At 36.3% G+C, this 18,857-nt stretch overlaps 1 protein-coding gene and 1 long non-coding RNA gene across 3 annotated transcripts; both read right to left on the bottom strand.

Moving 5' to 3' along the window:
• Positions 1-8,286: 8,286 nt before the first annotated feature.
• LOC145214537 (junctional adhesion molecule B-like) lies at positions 8,287-18,158 on the bottom strand. The gene is made up of 8 exons (XM_080083089.1): positions 18,062-18,158; positions 16,998-17,127; positions 14,564-14,712; positions 12,915-12,992; positions 9,842-9,928; positions 9,396-9,523; positions 8,883-8,973; positions 8,287-8,648 (listed from the first exon to the last, which is right to left on the bottom strand). Exons 1-8 carry the CDS (start codon positions 18,120-18,122, stop codon positions 8,572-8,574), a joined length of 801 nt encoding a protein of 266 aa, XP_079939215.1. The 5' UTR covers positions 18,123-18,158; the 3' UTR covers positions 8,287-8,571.
• On the bottom strand, positions 10,848-12,576 carry LOC145215406 (uncharacterized). 2 transcript variants are annotated; one of them, XR_013857296.1, is made up of 2 exons: positions 11,771-12,576; positions 10,848-11,306 (listed from the first exon to the last, which is right to left on the bottom strand). It is a non-coding gene; the product is annotated as an uncharacterized LOC145215406 (long non-coding RNA). The 2 variants fall into 2 exon arrangements; XR_013857295.1 differs by having other exon boundaries at positions 10,848-11,698.
• Positions 18,159-18,857: the final 699 nt, after the last annotated feature.

Below are 18,857 nucleotides of genomic sequence, written 5' to 3' on the forward strand. Positions count from 1 at the left end.
TTGCTTCAAAAATGCACAAAAATACCCTGCTATTCAGGATTGAAAGCTACTAAAGTCAAACTTAGACCGCCATCAAAGGAAGCATGTTGAACAATAAGGACTTGACCGCAAGCCCCACTCTGCTACGGAAGCTAGAACTCGTATAGCGCCCTTGTGACTGCGGTATGACCTAACGTAACCTCGAACACGTGTTATTCGACCGCAGATTGTTCAAGGTCAGATTAAGTTACCTTGATTACGATCTACACTCTACAGCAGGGGTCACCAAACTACGGCCCGCGGGCCGGATCCGGCCCGCGAGGTCATTTCATCCGGCCCGCGACCACATTTTTTAGGTTGCCAAATTGTATTAATAACTTTGTAACAATGGAAGTTAATCTACTCCGTACAAAAGTTGTTCTGTGGGGATATTCAGAATTAATATTACAGCGTTTTATAGGATTTTAACGCCCAGGGTTGACCCAGAGCGAGTTTGTTACGTCACAGACAAGACTACAAGTGTTAATTGTGCGCAAACAATTGCCTTCCTTTGTCACTTGTGGCGTAATATACAAGGATTGCTCGAAAGATGAGACTAACTATACAGTTTAACAGTCGCAAGACCAGTTTTTGAATAGGATTGTAGAAAGACCATAACTTGGCGCCCCTATAAAAATGCCTCGTTGGGTAGGGCATAAGCTATGCGGCCCGCGCGAATCATTGTTATCACTCATCCGGCCCGCAGTGAAAAAAGTTTGGCGACCCCTGCTCTACAGCAAAACACTACGCTAATTTGTTTGTAAACCTGCTCTGAACTGTTGTGCACTTTACGAACTACTTCTTGATAGGAAATGTACAAGATAATTAAAGGCTTTTCGTTGTGTCATTTGCTTAATAGCGGTCGCTCGGTCTAATGCATGTAATACGGAGGCTCCAACGTTATAGGAGCGCTAGGTAAGGTTTTAATCTAGCAAAAAGCTTACAGCGCCACGTAAAAAACCGTTTCAACCTTAACCGCATTTATTAGCACAGTCAGTTTTATAAACACGGTTTTCATTAATCCAAAGCTTAGAATAAGAACGACAAGGAAAATATAGTGATTTCTCCAGAACGAACACATGCACTATTAGACAAATCTTTGTATATAAGTCACCAGTTTCACAATTTTTTATTAACTTTTACTTCCGACAAAGATTCAATTCAACAAAATCATTACTCCTACATCCTGATTTGATAAGTTGAAGCCCTAGTAATGCATCTAGAGTAAATGTAACGTACTAAACGTCCTATAAACTAAGAAAAAATAAGAACACAAGTCAAAAATAAGGGCATTCCTGGAGACACGTGCGGTATAGCGACCCTGTCTGTAAAACGAAACACTCAGATTTTCATACGTTCCCGTTTGCTACATACACTGACACGTATATATAAAATACACAGTTGTTGGTTTATACTGAACGATCGCGAATGATAAAGGGCAAATGTTGATGCTACTGACACAGAATAAAGGCTGGTGGTAACCGGCGTAGATGCGACAGGAAACTATAGAATAACTATTGTTGTGCAGTGCGCCACATCATCCGCTGCTCTGTGTGTTACGGCTTATAAGACAATACAGCGATTGGCCTGGCGCATAGGAAATTAAATAAACGTTTCTGCTGCTAACATTCATGCTACATAATACGGTATTGCAAATTACTGTTTTATTTAACATTGTAATACACTCATAAACATGTAAAGTTAAATGTTTGGAATATACTTCACAACACTTGCCTTAAAGGTCGTTTAAATCCCTGGCATTCAACCTTTTAGACTGGTTTACAAACCTAAATGAAAATCTCAAACCGAAAAAAGCGCTACGTGCAGGTTTTTTTTAAGGTTTGGTTTGGATGACCGCTAAGTAGTTTTAAGAGACCGCAAGTGTTTCATTTAAATACCAAAATCTGTAGTTGTAGTTGCAAGTCCAAATTTTGGGAAACCGCTGGAGAAATTTGACACCTTAAAGGTGTTTGACACCAAAACACCTTAAAAAACGCTGGCAGTACGTGAATTAAATTTTTCCACAAAACGAAACTAGATTGGTGGTGGTAGGTATGTTTTCATATACACACCGTAAATTATTAATACTTGTACAACGTTGGTGAACTCCCAGTCACCCCTGTGGGTGCTGTGATTCACCTTGGGGTGCATCGTACACGCAGATTGAAAGGTGCTGCCTAAAATTGATAATATTTTCCGGTAATTAGCCTTTGCAGTAAAAGATCGCAACCTTATTTAACCTTTTTTCCTTCTTGGCAGCTTCTGAAAATAATACTTCAAGTTTATTAACTCACTAAACTTGCATAAATAAAAGCATGTGCTCACTTAATTTTCCCAACAAAGCATGTTAATTCGCTTTTATATGTTAATTTTGCCCCTGTTTATAGGTACTGCTGTACATTTAGGAGGAAACTGTTCATTACTTAAATGTTGATCTGTCTGGCCCTTAATGCAATGAAGTGTGTCATCATTTTGATAAACATTTCAGCACAGTGCATGACAAATTATAGTGCAAAGTGGGTGATTAACGATCATTAAAAAATTACAAACAGGTCTCTATATATCAGTGGTTCCCAAACTTTTTAATATTTTTTTCTAAACGGTCCCCTTGCCATTATTTCGAGGGCTCGCGGTCCTTAAGCCTAAATGTGTATTTCATAAAAACGAAAGTTGATTGCAGGATTTTAGCCAGGCGCATAATAATCATCCAAAGACAGCATGTGACATCACAAACAGGACGAAAACCTTACGATTGTGCGCGAACAATTGCATTTATTATAGTTGTCATTCAATAAAGGCCATTGTTTAGCAATGGAGACAGTCGATTCTCAATTCTACTGTGATTTAAACTTATTTAGTGGCACAAACTGACGCCAAATAAGATTATAGAATTACTTCAATCGCCTCGCGGTCCCCTCAAAATTGCCTCACGGACCCCTAAAGGACCGCGGACCCCAGTTTGGGAACCGCTGCTATATATACATGTAGAAATACGAAAATATGGTTTTCCAGTGATATCATGTTCAATTGCTCAAAATAGCTGGGACAAAGTTTAACTTTTTAAGGATTAAGTTATAAACTACGGAATACATATGGTAATCTATTCTTGTGGTGATTTGATTTGATGTTGTTAATTTCAACAATCCTTTTGAAACTTGCCGGTTTGCAAAGACCTATTCTGCAGCTGCAAAGAAGCCTTCAATTACAAATATCAACTAGGTTTCGTCGCATTGTTCTGTAGTTGTGGCAAAGACCATTATTTACGCGTCACAGATCAACGACTACGTCAGAACCTGTTCTGTTACGACACATTCCATCGCTAGTACGTCAATAGATATACAATCGTTAATCCGGCTTAGTAACATAACTGATAGTTAAACTGTGGGCATAAACCAAATGTATTAGTTTGTCAATAAAAATTAAAAGACTGAGAAATAAGTGGCATAGAACAAGAATACAATGGAATTTAATAACTAGGGTTAGGTCGGGTTCTGGCTTAAGCGCGAATAAAAGGAGCTTGACCCCACTCAGCAAGATCGTGCCGCAATTTTTTTGTACTTTCGGGTTAAGAAAGGCTTTGATTTTAAAAACAGGCGGGTTCTGGCCGGGGTTAGGGCTCTAATTCAGTTAAAACTTGATACTTTATTGATATCTTATGACAAAAAGTGTCACATTTGTAAATGGCCCTGAAAAGATTTGGTGGGGCTTTATTGTCAGCCTAAATGCCTATAATGCGTTAGACTTTTTGCACGTCTATTGTCATAAACAGTTTACACTGATCGTCCTGTACACTGGTCTGCTCGATCTATGCAGCAAGTTAGAAATTATTATGGGATTTTTAGGCACTATTGAATGATATATATATGTATATATTTCAGATAAACCTTTGTAGCCCTACATGTAACCCTGCTTGAGTAGCTCTGCCCTATATCATACTTTATTGATATCTAATGACAAACAGTGCCTCATTCTGTGTGATTTTCTAAAAATTTTTGTTTAGCGGAATTGCAGCTCAATGAATTAAATCGAGCGAGGCGTTAAAAGGACACGCGGTCTCTTAACCTGGACAGACAGTATACAGATTTTTCTTGGAAATCTATCGCGTCGAAAGAATCACGACTTTAAAACATTATTTACAAACAATTGCTACAATGATTTAACATGGATTCAAAGAACGCAGTATCAGAATTAAACAACCGCATTACGAAAAATCACACTGAAGCCTTTAGGTAATCCCTATGAATAACTGCATAACAAAATTACAAGCATATATTTTCGACAGTGCAGTATATCGAACATTCCTATGAAAACCATGTGACCCAGTTAACTACACCACAGTTTTAACACGGTAAACAATGTGTGTGTGTCAGAAACATGTCAAAATGCTATCCGGTGTATTACAATGCTCTGTATATTAAATGTGCTTACTATGCTGCATTGGTTTGCAAATAGATGGACATAAAACTACAAAACTAAGTAGTAGGCGCTTAAGTCATCAACATGTAAATATAGATCAAATGAAAATCTTGACGTTGCTGTCATTTTCATTTTTAACTTTCCGCTAGACGACGCTAACAACACCATGTTGTCGTTTGGTAAAATTTTGACAAAATTCATCAAAAAGATCTATATGCAATTAGTCATTAAATCACACTAAGTCTCATTAAACTCAACAGCACCTAACATAACCCAATATATTAATCTTCTCTGTCTCCTAACCTCTGTGCAGCGTCCGAATTCAGTTACAACAACAGTCAGTCCCACTAACCTTAAACATAAACAAAATCCCTTACAGCTGCCTCCTCTGCATCGCACATTCAAATCAACACCGGCAAAAAGGCACCTGTCATACACTTACCTTTAGGCCTAAATTGCAACCAGTTTTTGGCCTACACGCGCATTTTTCACATAATCAAGGATTCAGTTACAACAACAGTCAGTCCCACTAACCTTAACAGAAACAAAGAAAAATCCCTTACAGCTGCCTCGTCTGCATCGCATTATCAAAGCAACCTTGATTCGTCACCGGCAAAAAGGCACCTGTCATACACTTACCTTTAGGCCTAAATTGCAACCGTTTTTTGGCCTACCCGCGCATTTCAATGAAATAAACACTGTTGCAAACTAATTGACACTAATTAGGTCCTATTTTCTGCCAACAATCACCGTCTGCCACAAGCACTTCAGACACGCTTTTTAAATACCCTTCACTGAAAAGTTTAATCAGTTTCATTTGACAGTATCACCTCTAAACACATTGGAGTCTTATGTTGCTTTAGTTCTGACGCATGGCGCGATGTACTTAGAACAAACGATTGTTACGCAACAAACACTACAGTAGTTGCACGTCACAGTTGAGGTAACTTTAGATCAGTGGTTCTCAAACTTTTTCATTATTTTTTCAACACGGTCCCTTTGCCATTATTTCGAGGGCTCGCGGTCCTTTAGCTAAAACGTGTATTTCAGAAAAACGAAAGTTGATTGCAGGACTTTAGCTACTTATGCAAAATTGCGCATAACAATGATCCAAAGACAGCGTGACATCAAAGACAAGACAAAAAACATGACGATTGTGCGCGAACAATTGCGTTTTTGTTCATTGTCATGCAATAAAGGCTATTGTTTAGCAATGGATTCAGTTCTACTTTGATTTAAACTTATTTAGTGGCACAAATTAAGATCAGAGAATTACTTTAACCTTTCCGCGGTCCGCCCAAAATTGCCTCACGGACCCCAAAAGGACCGCGGACCCCAGTTTGAGAACCGCTGCTTTAGATTGAACTTGATATCGCGTGAAATTTGTCTGATTTCAATGATGCGTTACACACGTGTGGTTGCAAGTTTGCTTCGTTAGTTAAGCGTAAATTTCGTACTGCTTCATTGTTGCGTTGGAAGGTTGTGGTTTGCTGTTTTAAAAACGTGATGAACCTGGTATGAGAACACCATTTTGTGGGTAAAAACACACGAAAGGTTCCAATACACTGGTTGTTGCAGCCGGTGATGTAATAGTACTTCACATTATTTGTCTGTGGCGGATTATAATTCATAGCTAAGTTGTAGTAATCAAATGCGCAAAAATCCAGCCTACATAACACAAAGAAATAACAAGGCTTTTTAATTTAAGAGCTTGACAAACCCACGGCCTGGCGAAGTTTTATCTTCCAGTTTTCGCATAAACAATCTTTAGTATTAACAGCAGCCTACAGTAGTCCAAAACTTGGTAAAAAATGTAAAATTTCAATATGCTGTAGTTTAACGTTTGTTGCATATCTTCTAACTGGATTTGTCATTTAAAATTTGTGCTTTACATCTTTAGTTGTAACGCTACATCTCGTTTTTCGCCTTTCATCTCCACCTTCACGCGCCTAACGCCGATAAATTCCATTATTTCTGGCCCAGGCACCGTACAAAAGCAAAATTTATTACCCAAACGTTTTAATAGGCCATCATGGGGCAAGTGCCCCTCTTGCCCCTACGTGGCGGCGCCCATGTAGGCCATATGCTTTTTCAACAACCATATTGGCCAGTGCAGCGGTCAACAATTGTTTTGATTAAATAGAAACCAGAAAGCAAACATACCGTGTTTTTATTATATCATTGTTACAGAAAAATATCGATGTAATATCTTCTTCGAAATGAAATAGAATTTAGGAACACTATACACGGACTTGAAGAGTAATTTAATCATAAACATGGTGATAACCTGCACTGATGATGACAACAGTGATTGTTGAAACGTCCACATAATCTATCTATATACAAAAGTTATTTGGCAGTTATGTTTATTGAAATGTGAACAAAGTAAATGATTAAAATGGAATTTAAATGGTAACAAGTAAATTACTTGCCATCAATAATCTTGCATATCAGGGTTTCAACTCCTATGCCAGACCGTTTATTTAACAAATTATGGTCAGATCCGTTAAGCCTACAGTGTTTAGTTTTTTGACAGTTGGCTTCATGTGTCATGTTTTGCAAGTTTTGTGCAGTGTTGGGGATCATACGACATTTGAACTCATTAATTTTTGCTTTCATGTTTTTGCCATGACTAATCGAAGTCATTACCGGTCGTTTGCAGTTCACGAATTTGCATCGTAAGTGCAAATGTGAAAACTTACAACTGTCTGCTTCTGTTGACATCTGACATTAAAACACAAAACCTTATGCAAGATGTTGGGTAATAAGTACAATGTTGGTATTGGACGTTTAGAAGGTAAAAACTGGCACTGATTATTATCATTAAATGTTTTCTATGAGACAAACTTTCAGGTAAAACATGTATTAATTGTTAAAAACTCATTCCAAGTATTCATAGACTCAAATTGTAACCGATTTTTGGCGTTGAAACATAGATGGTAGGTTCACGCACAATGTTTCAAACAAGTACAAAACAGATTTATTTTCTTTTATTTCAAGTGCATACAAAACAATCAAACGTCCAAGAAAAAATGTTTCTTTTTGCAAGGCTAGGTAATGGGCATATTTTATCTGCTTAGTGTTCAGTGGTTTTATTGCTGAAGTAAAAAAAAAACATTAGTGGAATTAGTTCGTGCGGATCATAAAAGCTGTAGCAAACTAAAAAATAGTTTTATTGTTTGCAAAGTAACAACGTTTAACTGTCAAAGCAGATTTAGTAAACGTGCTTGTCATGAGAAAAGATGCTGTTACTAATCCAAGATCCAATCTGTTTATCTAATTTTGAAAAGATATCCGAGTGGTTTGTCATACCTTCTTATGCTTGCAAGGTTGTGGATTTTAATCCTATTTTATCTAGAGTAAGGAACTTTAAAGGCATTGCTCCAACCTAGTGAAATTCGATAGGTTGAACCAAGTTAAAAAAAAAATCAATAAAATATGATTCAACGGACTTCAGACGTTGCCCGCCCACCGATAATAAAAACAAAACAAAAAAGCGAAAGGGGCGTAAGTAACGAACCGAAAAGGCACATTAAAAACGTAAGGTACAGTACCAAATAAATGCCAAATGGCCCCGAATAGCCTACACCAGTGCTCTTCAACCGGTGTGCACAAAATATGCATGGGGTGCACCAGTACGAAGGGGTATACAAGGGTGCATCACAAACTTTTAATGAACCATTAATATTTGACTGTCAGGATATTATAAAAAATATGTAGGTTTCAAATGATGTGAGCCAAGGCAAACTTTTTTAATGTTTTATCCCCGTGTCTAAGTTTGATAGTGTCTGCGTTACAGTCGGGTTATATTAGGACATCGAGTTTAAGCTTTTTCTCGAACATATGCTTGGAGTATTGGTAGCAATTCAAGCAATTTTTGCGAGCTCTGCTCAGTTTGATTGACATGATGATATGCATAATGATTTTTCATATCGCTTTTAACTCAGTTAACCTTTTTAAGTAAACAGGGTGCATGAGTTCGTCACAACAACTTTAAGGGTTCATCAAGCCAAAAAAGGTTGAAGAGCACTGGCCTACACAACTAATCAACAACACACGGCGTTCAAGTCAGCAACAGGAATTGCATAAAAAATAAACAAAATAAATAGAAATCTTATGTAGCAAGGCTGTTTGCAATCACGTGACATTGATGATTAGGTAGAGCAGCGAAACCATGGCAACGAGGATGTGAGACATTTGACCCCGATCGTGACCTTGAAAATAAAATGAAATGTAACTATAACAGATGGTAACTGTAAAAAACAGATTTTAACACCAGTAATTTTACTGATAAAAACTGACTACATAGATAGACCTATTACGCGAGTTCAGAAAACCATAAAAAAGTAATAAAAAAAACGTTAACGAAATCACTTAAAAAGTACAACTTGTGATGTGATGAAGAACGCGTACTAGTAAGCATAAACGCACGAGTGACGTATACTCACCAGATCTGACGTAGAATGACGAGCAATTTTTCTCCCCTACTCGGTTGAAAGCCACGCAGGAATATTTACCTTCATCATACTTTGTGAATCTCTGTAAAACAGAAGTTCGCAATTGACAATAAATGCAATAAATAAATTCAGCAGTCAAACAAGACGACACTGTTGTCTTATTTGGCGCAAGATCATATTTGTAACAAAACCTTTTTTCCTGCCAACTTATCGTTGATTTTAAAACTCCCTCTTTACAGCAAAATTCGGTGATAGTTGAGACTTATACACTGACACTAGCTTATTACCTTAGGTTTTTATCCTAGACCTAGAAGTAGTCAACAGTACGGAAACATTTTTCTAACTTGATATAAAGAAGCGAGATATGTGACCAAATTTCCTCGTAGGCTATAATGTTCATACTGCCCTGAATTATTCAACATTGAACTAGTGGAGTCTCTGTTTAGAAGGCCTTGCTTCGCAGTTGTGGAAAAAAGACTGAAGTAAAAACCTACTTTAACTTACCGAAAATAAAATGGTCCCGGTAACTTCGCTGTAAACGTAACTCATGTTGGCGGTCAGGGGGTTTGTACTCCGGTTCAGTGGAAGTCGAACTGAATCTCTGTACCAGGCGTACTTAGGTGTCGGTATGCCTGTTACAATGAATAATTGCTGGTTTTATCAAGATATTATGGCAGTTCTAGCGGTTTTTGTGTTTGTAACTTACATAGCTTATGTGTTTTTTGCACGAAATTTACCAACCGTAAAAACATAACAAAAACAATTTAAAATAAGTGTTTTTGTCTGTTATGCAGCACATAATAAAGGTAAGTGATTTTTTTAATTAGATCAAGTAAAAGGTATAGCCACAATTCACTTGATCCAAAAGAAACAGTAAAGGAACCTGACCGCCATTTGTGCTGGCTCTATTTAGTATCACTAATAAAACGCAATTAAAATTTATCGTATACCGTCATTGGAAAAGCATGTGAAGCCCGTTCTGCTTCTACGTGGCACCACCAGAGTTCTGTATTTGCAGATCGGTTTGGCAGGAGGCACTGAAAACAGTTTGACAGATAAACAGAAAAGATTAGATTTAATCTCGCCACACCAGGACAAGAATCTACTCTGATTATGTCGCTTGCGGTCAGCAAATGGCTTCATGAACTTGTTATTTATAGAATTTTAGTCACATCGCTTCTTTCAGCTAAAGGTCATGCTGAAGGTTTTGTAAAGGATTTAAGGTCAAAGCGAAATGATTTTTGTTGCAAACGTATTAACGTCATTTTTTCTCGATCTGTATCAAACGCATATAGCTAGAAAAGTTTTTGGGTAGTTTCATTTGTTTTGACAAGCAAATCAATAACCAAACTCGTATCAACAGATGTACACTAGAAAAACTGTTGGCTTACATGTAAGCCGGCTAAACTGTGCAGTAAGCCATACCGAGTTTAAGCCACGACCCGTTTCTAGTCGGATTGTTTCAAGCCAATTTGGTTTCAGTGGCTAAACCCAAGCCGACTATGTTTATGTCACCTTCAAACAATCCCATAACCATTCGCCCTGGCTGTCATGTTTTGATTTTTATGTTGAATCTGTCCACATGCTTGTATATCTTTGACTTTATTACTTCTTTTTGAGCACAACCACAACCATTACACTTTATCTTTAGTTGGTCCTTGGTTCTCTACTTGAAAAAATACACAACGGAAATGAAATCAGTTGTGACTTGTGCTTCAAGCTTTTAACCAAGGGTCAACCATAGATAAAGTGTAATGGTTTGGGTTGTGCTCAAAAAGAAGTAATAGAGTCAAAGATATACAAGCATGTGGACAGATTCAACATAAAAATCAAAACATGACAGCAAGGGTGAATGGTTATGGGATTGTTTGAAGGTGACATACACAAAGTTGAAATTACTATAGTGACTATATACAGGCTCGATGTGACATTCATGCAAACACTGACATAGGCAACAACATTGTTTTCGTTTTATTTAAAATAATGCTGGTAATCACAGATGTTAATGTAATTGTTAAAGTACACTACAATTCATGACAAACACTAAAACCTTGTGTAGTAATAAAAAGGTGAAATGAAAATGACATGTTGAAACAATGGTTCACATAAACACAACAACAAAGAAATTTGGTTATATGTGTAAGAAACGTTGGAGGATGTACACACAAGAAATAGCATATCAGGGGCTTATGACAAATTGATTAAATCACCTGCATTTGTAGTTTACTAAACATTGTGTGTTTACTAAACACACTTATCAACATACAGGGATATGCATAAAAATGGTTATTTCAAATAAAACATGTGATATAAAGCAACTCTTTTAAGCAACAAAAATTCTACAATCCATACGAAAGTAGTTTCCATGTCAAAACACTTTCTCTTTGGAAAATTCCTTTTGCTTCTCTTTTTTTTCTGTGTTTAAACAAAACAAATGACAGTTATATTCATTGATTAAAAAGTAAAGTTGGAAGATTGTGACTGAATATTTTCATCAAGACAATGGACATGCTTAGAACTGGCTTTCATTTTGTACTTTATTATCCTATAACTAATTTGTAATATTTGTTCTCCATTTTGGAGCTGTATAGACTGTGATATTTTGACATAATCTCCAATTAATCTAAAAAATGAACAGAATCTCCAATTACCTTTATCCTAGATATATATCACAGAACAACTAGGTTTAATAAACACGCATACCAGAATAATGCATGTATGAAAAACACTTTCTTCTCAAACAGAAAGCCACCTTTGCAAACTCACTTTTATATTCATCATACAGTCCTTTGCAGTTAATCCACATCCTACAAACAACAAAGCTAAAAATCTGGCTAAACATACGTTCATTCCTCTCAAAGTCTGCATGAAAAATTTACCTTTCAGTTGACGCAAACAGTCTTCACTGAATTCCCAGCTTTAGCAACCACGTTCCTTTTCTGCCCAATTCCATTTTCATTTTTCAACATACACATTACTTTTTCAAAACCTAATTATACTTATTATGACTTCTTTTACCAAAATATTAGGAAATCCTAACCTTTACAAAAACACGAACAAATTGCGAACTTCAAACAGCCATCAGCAGAACGAGGCAGATGACGCAACGTTGCGCAATGTCCAAATAATTGTTAATCCGGACCAACACGATTAAAACTATATTTTTAAAAGTTGTGATTGTGATGCGAATTAAAATAACCATTTTTCTATGATATTTTTCTTAGGTTCAAAAAAATTATTATATTATACCAACAAGGTTAGTGAAAAATAAAATCTCCACAAAAAAATATCGAGTTAATGTATTCCTCAAAAACTCAGACAGAACATTTTATGCCACATATTTGTGTTCATCATATAGCTTTAGCAACAAATCCGGGCCTAAATTCGGGCGGTTGTCTTTGGCTTGAATTCTGCCCTTTTGGAATACGACCCATTACAAGCCAACGAATTTAAGCCGAATATTGTTTGACTAATTTCTAGCCAACCAAGTGGCTTAAATCTGTCATGGGCAAAACAAGCCACTTTTAGCTAACAGTTAGCCGGCTTGTTTTGGTTTGCGACTTATTTCAAGCCAACTGATTTGAGCAACACATTTTTAAGCCAAGAATGCTTGTTTCGAGCCAACCAAGTGTCTTAGATCTGGCCACCTCAAAATAAGCCATTTTTATGGCTCAAAATTAGCCAATTGTATTTTTTGGCGTATTATAAGCCAAATTGGCTTAATACAAGCCACTTTGGCCTAATAAAAGCCAACATTTTTTCTAGTGTAACATCACATCTGCGTCTTTTGGCAATTATACTGTGTTTGTTGTTACAATTCCAACTAAAATCGGCGTAATAATAAAAAGTGTAGAAATTTTTTATGTGTCTTTATAAGACCACTTAGATGTTTAGCACAAAAATGTTACCAACTACAATTAAAAAGTACAAGCTATTTTTACATTTTAAACGACTTTGGCAAGTATGGAAGGTGTAGGCATTTTTGATATATTTAAGTAAAAACATATTTTGCCGAAAACTTACCAACCACGGAAATATTGTAGAAACCTGTTCCTGAACTGGGTACTTCATTTGGTGCTGATACCCCGCATATGTATTTGCCTAAAACAATTAAAACATGCTAGTTCAAGTTATAACATTTAGTTCACAGATGTATTACTCTTGCCAAAAACACTAAATACGATGTTTAAAACCGACCATAAACTTTCTAGACTTCATTTATAGATGGCTTTAACAACAATTTGAAGATTATACCAACTTAACAAAACTTTAGGCCAAGTTGTTTGCTTCATATTAAATTTACCGATTTATCGACATGTATCCTTCCCATTTTTAGGACATAAAATTAAAAAAAAACATTTTGACTTTAGTAGTAAACATAATAACCGCTGTTTTAAGACACTACAATTAACATTATTTGTATTTCAATGCTTTGCAAATAAGAAACACAGTCATTATGTGTCGTGTATCACTTTACACTGCAAATGTATGATTCCATGTTGCATCAGAATTTCGAAGTCGCCAAGATCAGACGCTAGACTGAGTAATTCAAAACTGATTTGCATAATTAATATCAATCATGCATTATCCGCTAAAGGCCATATCCACACGAAAAACCATCTGTCTATGTAACCCAAACTGGTTAACGTTATCTTACTATTTAACAGTGTACTGCATGTTCTTTGAAACAAAGCCAATTATTACTACAATTATTACTATTATTATTACCCCATTGTGTCAAAACAATGCTTTCTTGAACATTGTTTAGGGATGTTAGAGAGCTTATACAAGCATTTGAATAAAGCGAATGCTATCCTAATTTTATTTAGAGACCTTTGTGACAAAGAGCTTTATGGTAACACCAACAAATGCAATTATTATAGAACAGCTAAGAATACTAGAATGCCTGCTATAGAGTTTATTTTTAGATAGAAGCTCACTGGTAATTATATTTTTAGTTAACCTTCTTTTCAACGCCTTATCCAGCGTGTTTCTGGGTTGAATTTCACAATATAGGGGTTAAGTTACAAATACCGGGTCTAATTTTGCACTCGGGCGATTTCAGCCATGACGCGGAAGTCAATGACGTCATAATGGAAAAGCATGCGATGAAACAATGGAAGTCGCCCAAAATAACTAAACAATCCACAAAACCACAGAATTCCAGTGTCATGAAAATAGTGGAACAAAAAACAATGGCGTCTACCAGCATATAGTACCCGTTAAGTTAACTTTACAAATCACGTTAATGTGGTACTTATCAAAAATATAGGTTTTCATATATAATCATCAAATGTATCGAGTTATATGTGTCCTTTTTGCGCTTAAGCTAAGTTTGTTACTAGGTTACTACGCGTTCGGGAATTGCACAATTGCAAAACCTTTTGGTGTAAATATTAACACCGTACACCTTCAGGTGAACAGTTAGAATGCAACACAGAGAAAGTATCAACTTAAATAAGTCCAATAAAATTGAAAACTGTTAGCGCCCAAAATCCAACAATGCAAAAGCCACATACACAAACAAGTAACTTAGCTATCGGTATACCGGATTAATATTATTTTTTCTGTAAACAAAGCTTGCAAGAAAAGTAAACAAAGAAAAGAAAACACAACAAAGTCTTGAAGGTTAAATGTCAATCAAAACTTTGTAGTGATTGCAACATGCTCACCAGCCAATGTTCTTGATATGTTGAGTATCCTTAAGCTCGCTTGGTGTTCACTCAAAGCGAATTTATCAACAAAAGCATTCAGAACCTTCTTCCAAACAATTAAGGTTCTGTTCTTGGGTTGTAATTTTGAAATGTACGACCACTCAATTCTGAAATAGGAAGTATTACGTAGTTAAAAGCTGAAAGGTTGCAAGTAAAAATACCTTTTCACTTTTTACTAGACTAGAGTATGCAATCATCAATTTTTAGTTAACAAAGTAAAAATTTTGCAAAGCCACGTCAGCTACGATGTGGAAGCAAAAGTCGAATTGCACGACAGGCAAGATTTTTCTAGCATATGACTTGTCATACGGTGGTAAATGTTTGGTGACCGGCTGATTCGGTATAACGCCTTTAATGGGCCTGGCGTACTATGTATAAGTGCGCAGTGATCGCTGGTCTGCATGGACGCTTTAGGGCTGATGCCAGTTATAAATTATGTTTATCTTAACAAAAGTTGATTAACAAAAAACATATTCGCAATCTGTGTATCAATTCCTGGAGTCGTAAACAAGTATTACACCACATTGAATATGGAAAGCCAATAACAAACGCGTAGTTGTTACGCAACTCGTGGATTTTGATGCGCAGTCGATTGTCATAAGTTTCCGCTTATTACATCACAATGTATCCCGCGCGTGACGCGATGGCCTGGCAACTTCCCGGAACTTCGAGCGCAAAACAAAAGCGCTTTCACACAATCGATAACAGAATGAGAAGACAATGACAATATTCTGGGGGAAATCCCGGTTAAACTGCACCGTCATTATTTAGGCTTCAAAGCGATTTAATCGGTTTCTTTTAAGGGTGATTCCAAGAAATTAAAACGTGTTAGGGCAATATGGTTCTCAACTCGTTTCGGGCCATGGACCACCGGGCCAATGAATAGTTTCGTGGACCATTTCATTTTTAATTAAGATTAAAGTATGTATACGAAACAACCATTTGGGCTTGAACGATAGTTTTTTAAAACTGATTTTCAAGAAGTGAGATGAAATGATTAATGACTAACATTTTGACCCTCTTTCAATGGAATCATTTTCAGTTTATCACCAAACTTAGTGGACATCCTGTGGACCACCCAAAAAGTCATCATGGGCTACTAATGGTCGATGGACCACCAGTTGAGAACCACTGATTTAGGGTGTTTCCTAAAAACGCGTTAATTTTGTGTTTTCAATAAGACCCCTTTAATCGCCGTAGTCGGGGTAAGAACATTTTTGTTACGTTTATTTGAACAACGGCAAAGACTTTGTCGCAAATGCCCTACAAAACTATGATGTTTTAGCATTCAAACAAAACTTTGTTAAAGTGCCTTACTGTGCAAAGCTGGCTGCGACGCAACTTTTAATGACATGTAAACATTTATTAACAAATTTCCAAAAAAACAAACAAATTGCTATTGTACAGTATATCAGATATTTGCCATTTTACAAATAATCTTCACCTAACAAACTGTTTAAAAGTATTTTAAACTGCATGCAACCGTAGGTGTGAGTCCACAAAGGCTGGAATGTCCGAAGAGTGATGAGTATTTTGCTATGATATTCTGTCTGTGAGACATAGGTCGAAATCGTGCATATATATGTTTGACCTGTCTGTGTGCAGACTGCAATTGCGTCTGTGTTAAAGCCTGGCTGTCTGGACTGTAGCATTCAATGTTTTGGCTGGAGATACAAGTTGGACCGGGTTCAGGTTAAGTTTGAACAAAACAGGCTTGTCAGGCTTTACTCTCGGCCTCATTGGTGCAGTAGTTAACTTTCGGGTAGATTTCGACTTTCGGGTATAATTCGACTTTCGGGCATAATTCGACTTTCGGGTAGAATTCGACTTTCGGGCATAATTCGGGTTTCGTTTTGAAACAATTTCGAGTTCAGACTGCGTTCCGGCTTTTACTTTCGAATTCGAGCCGCATTTCAAGCCCACTAACAACTCTGATTTCGACATGTTGTTATGTGCAGGTGTAACGCTTTTCCGGGTTATATACCAGTGGTGCCACGTACCACGATACTGCATACAACGCTGCATGTATTGTATATGTGGTAAATTTGAAACTAACATTGAGAATTTACATTTATTTTATTTGAGCCGTTATATTCCTCACTTGTCTTCAGCCATTGTCTTATGTTCCTTTGTGTCATATTAATACTAATATTTTGGAACACTATATACTGATCTATTCATAAGTTTTATGATATATCACTGATGGTAGCATAAGCATTTGCCTAAACGTTTGAACAACAACGCACCCGCTTTTTACGTATTTTTGGGCCGCCATTTCTGTCTTTAAATACCAATATTGTGACTGCATAAAAAAACGCTATTAGCGCTCGAAAATTCCTGATTACATGTTTTCAGATAATTTACAAGTTCGAAATGAACACAAGTGGTTTACCTTTTATTTCCCGATGAATTATCGCTTTCGTATTGACAAGTAAGTAGTGGATTTGTTCCTTCGACGACTTCCTTAGAAAGCGAGTAACGTCCACCTTCAACGCTCACTGTCAAAGGGTTTCCAAAGTCAACTAAAAGGAAAAAAACAACAACAACGGCTTTGTTAATATTTGAAAACACCAGACACGGACTTATAGTTGATGCATAGGTTATAGCTCAAATGATATAAGTATATTTTATCACTAACATAGTCGCTGTTGTTTTACCTCTATGTTTCAAAATTAATTCTGCATATCTACAAAAATTACATTCTTATGTTCATCACAATGGCATTTCAAGTCTACTACCGGATGAGGAGCATTAATAGACTCTTGATCAAAGTAGGTTAGGGTGTATTTTTAATAGTTTGATAATTTTTTGATTAATACATTTTTTTGCCTGGCCACGTATGATCGGATACAACTTTAAAGTATAATAGAATTTTAACGTTATTCATTAACAAAGCAAAATAACGCAAAGTTATTTGGGTGCAACTTTAGTCATTAAATATTATCCATGAAATGTTGAACTTGACTAAGATTGACCAAACGTAAATGACAGTGTAAAATTTAAATTAACGTGAAAGGGTTGAAGCCAGGAACTGACATCTGCTCTTGGGAATGAGTTATATTGCAGTATCACATACACCATAGGCCAGCTATAGCCTTTGCACACTGTTTCCACCTATAAGGAGTCAGTGATTTAGCTGTATATGGTATCTAGCTGGGCTAAAGCACTCTAGTTTGTTGGGATTAACAGTTGAAAACCTATGCGTCTTCATATCTAACGAACTGCCGTAAACTTATATCAAAACATAAGGCTTGACACGTGGAATTGAAAAAATAGGTTTAAGCACTACACATAGATCTTTACATAAGTTTAATGATAAATGCGTTTTTCCAAATCGACAAAAAAGGATATGATTTTTTGCTAAATGTTTTATAAAGCATTTCGCTTTTTGTTCCTTATGAGATGTGAATAACAGACATTGAATGTAAGTTATGTTACCAAAGCTGATCCACTCACCGAAGTAAAATAGACCAATAGCAAGAATATAGGAAGAGCGCACTTCTTGATTCGAAAACATTGTTGCTAATCTTTTAGCACATAAATACACAAAAAATTTAACCTGTAAAATGAGTAAGTAAAATTATTGAACCTACAACAAATTTAATGTCAAGCAATTTCTCCTGGAACATAATTCTAGCATAACATCCAAACTAGCGAACAATTAATAAGTTATCAACTACAGACAAAACTATTCACATTTAAAAAAATCTGGTTGCTTCTGTTCTAACAAGTAACTGCACGATTGTATGTCAGAAATCATCAAAACCTAAACTCCTCTGGACTTTAGTCAAGAGATCCGGAAATGCTTATAAAGTTGTCGCGTTTCTTGTAAAACTGACAAAGTTTTAAATAACACTTCCTTGAAGCTGTACTGGGCTACTGCAGAGACATTTCAATCACACCACAACCTAAATCCTGAAGCACGCTCACGATTTTTTCTTGACTACGAAACCTAAAAAGCTTGCTTAATTTTGACAGATCAGGATCCAACTGTCGAAATCAAAGGGAAAATCCGGCAGTTGAATGCAATAGTTGATTACCCATCACGCAAAAAAGTCCCGCAAGTGTAAAAGAACGACTGTACACGTTTGTTTGCAAATTTGTCACGCCAAAGTACTGGCCAAAATACTGATGCTTGGTGGATGTACACACAATCGTTGATGGTATAGTTTTTCAGTTATATTTCTGTTGACGATCATCAAGTTAATTAAATATAATGTTTAAATTCTATTTGAATAAGAATCTGTGTATG

The sequence above is a fragment of the Phallusia mammillata genome, chromosome 2, assembly GCF_965637545.1.
Source record: "Phallusia mammillata chromosome 2, kaPhaMamm4.hap1.1, whole genome shotgun sequence".
In the NCBI taxonomy this organism is placed as follows: Eukaryota; Metazoa; Chordata; class Ascidiacea; order Phlebobranchia; family Ascidiidae; genus Phallusia; species Phallusia mammillata.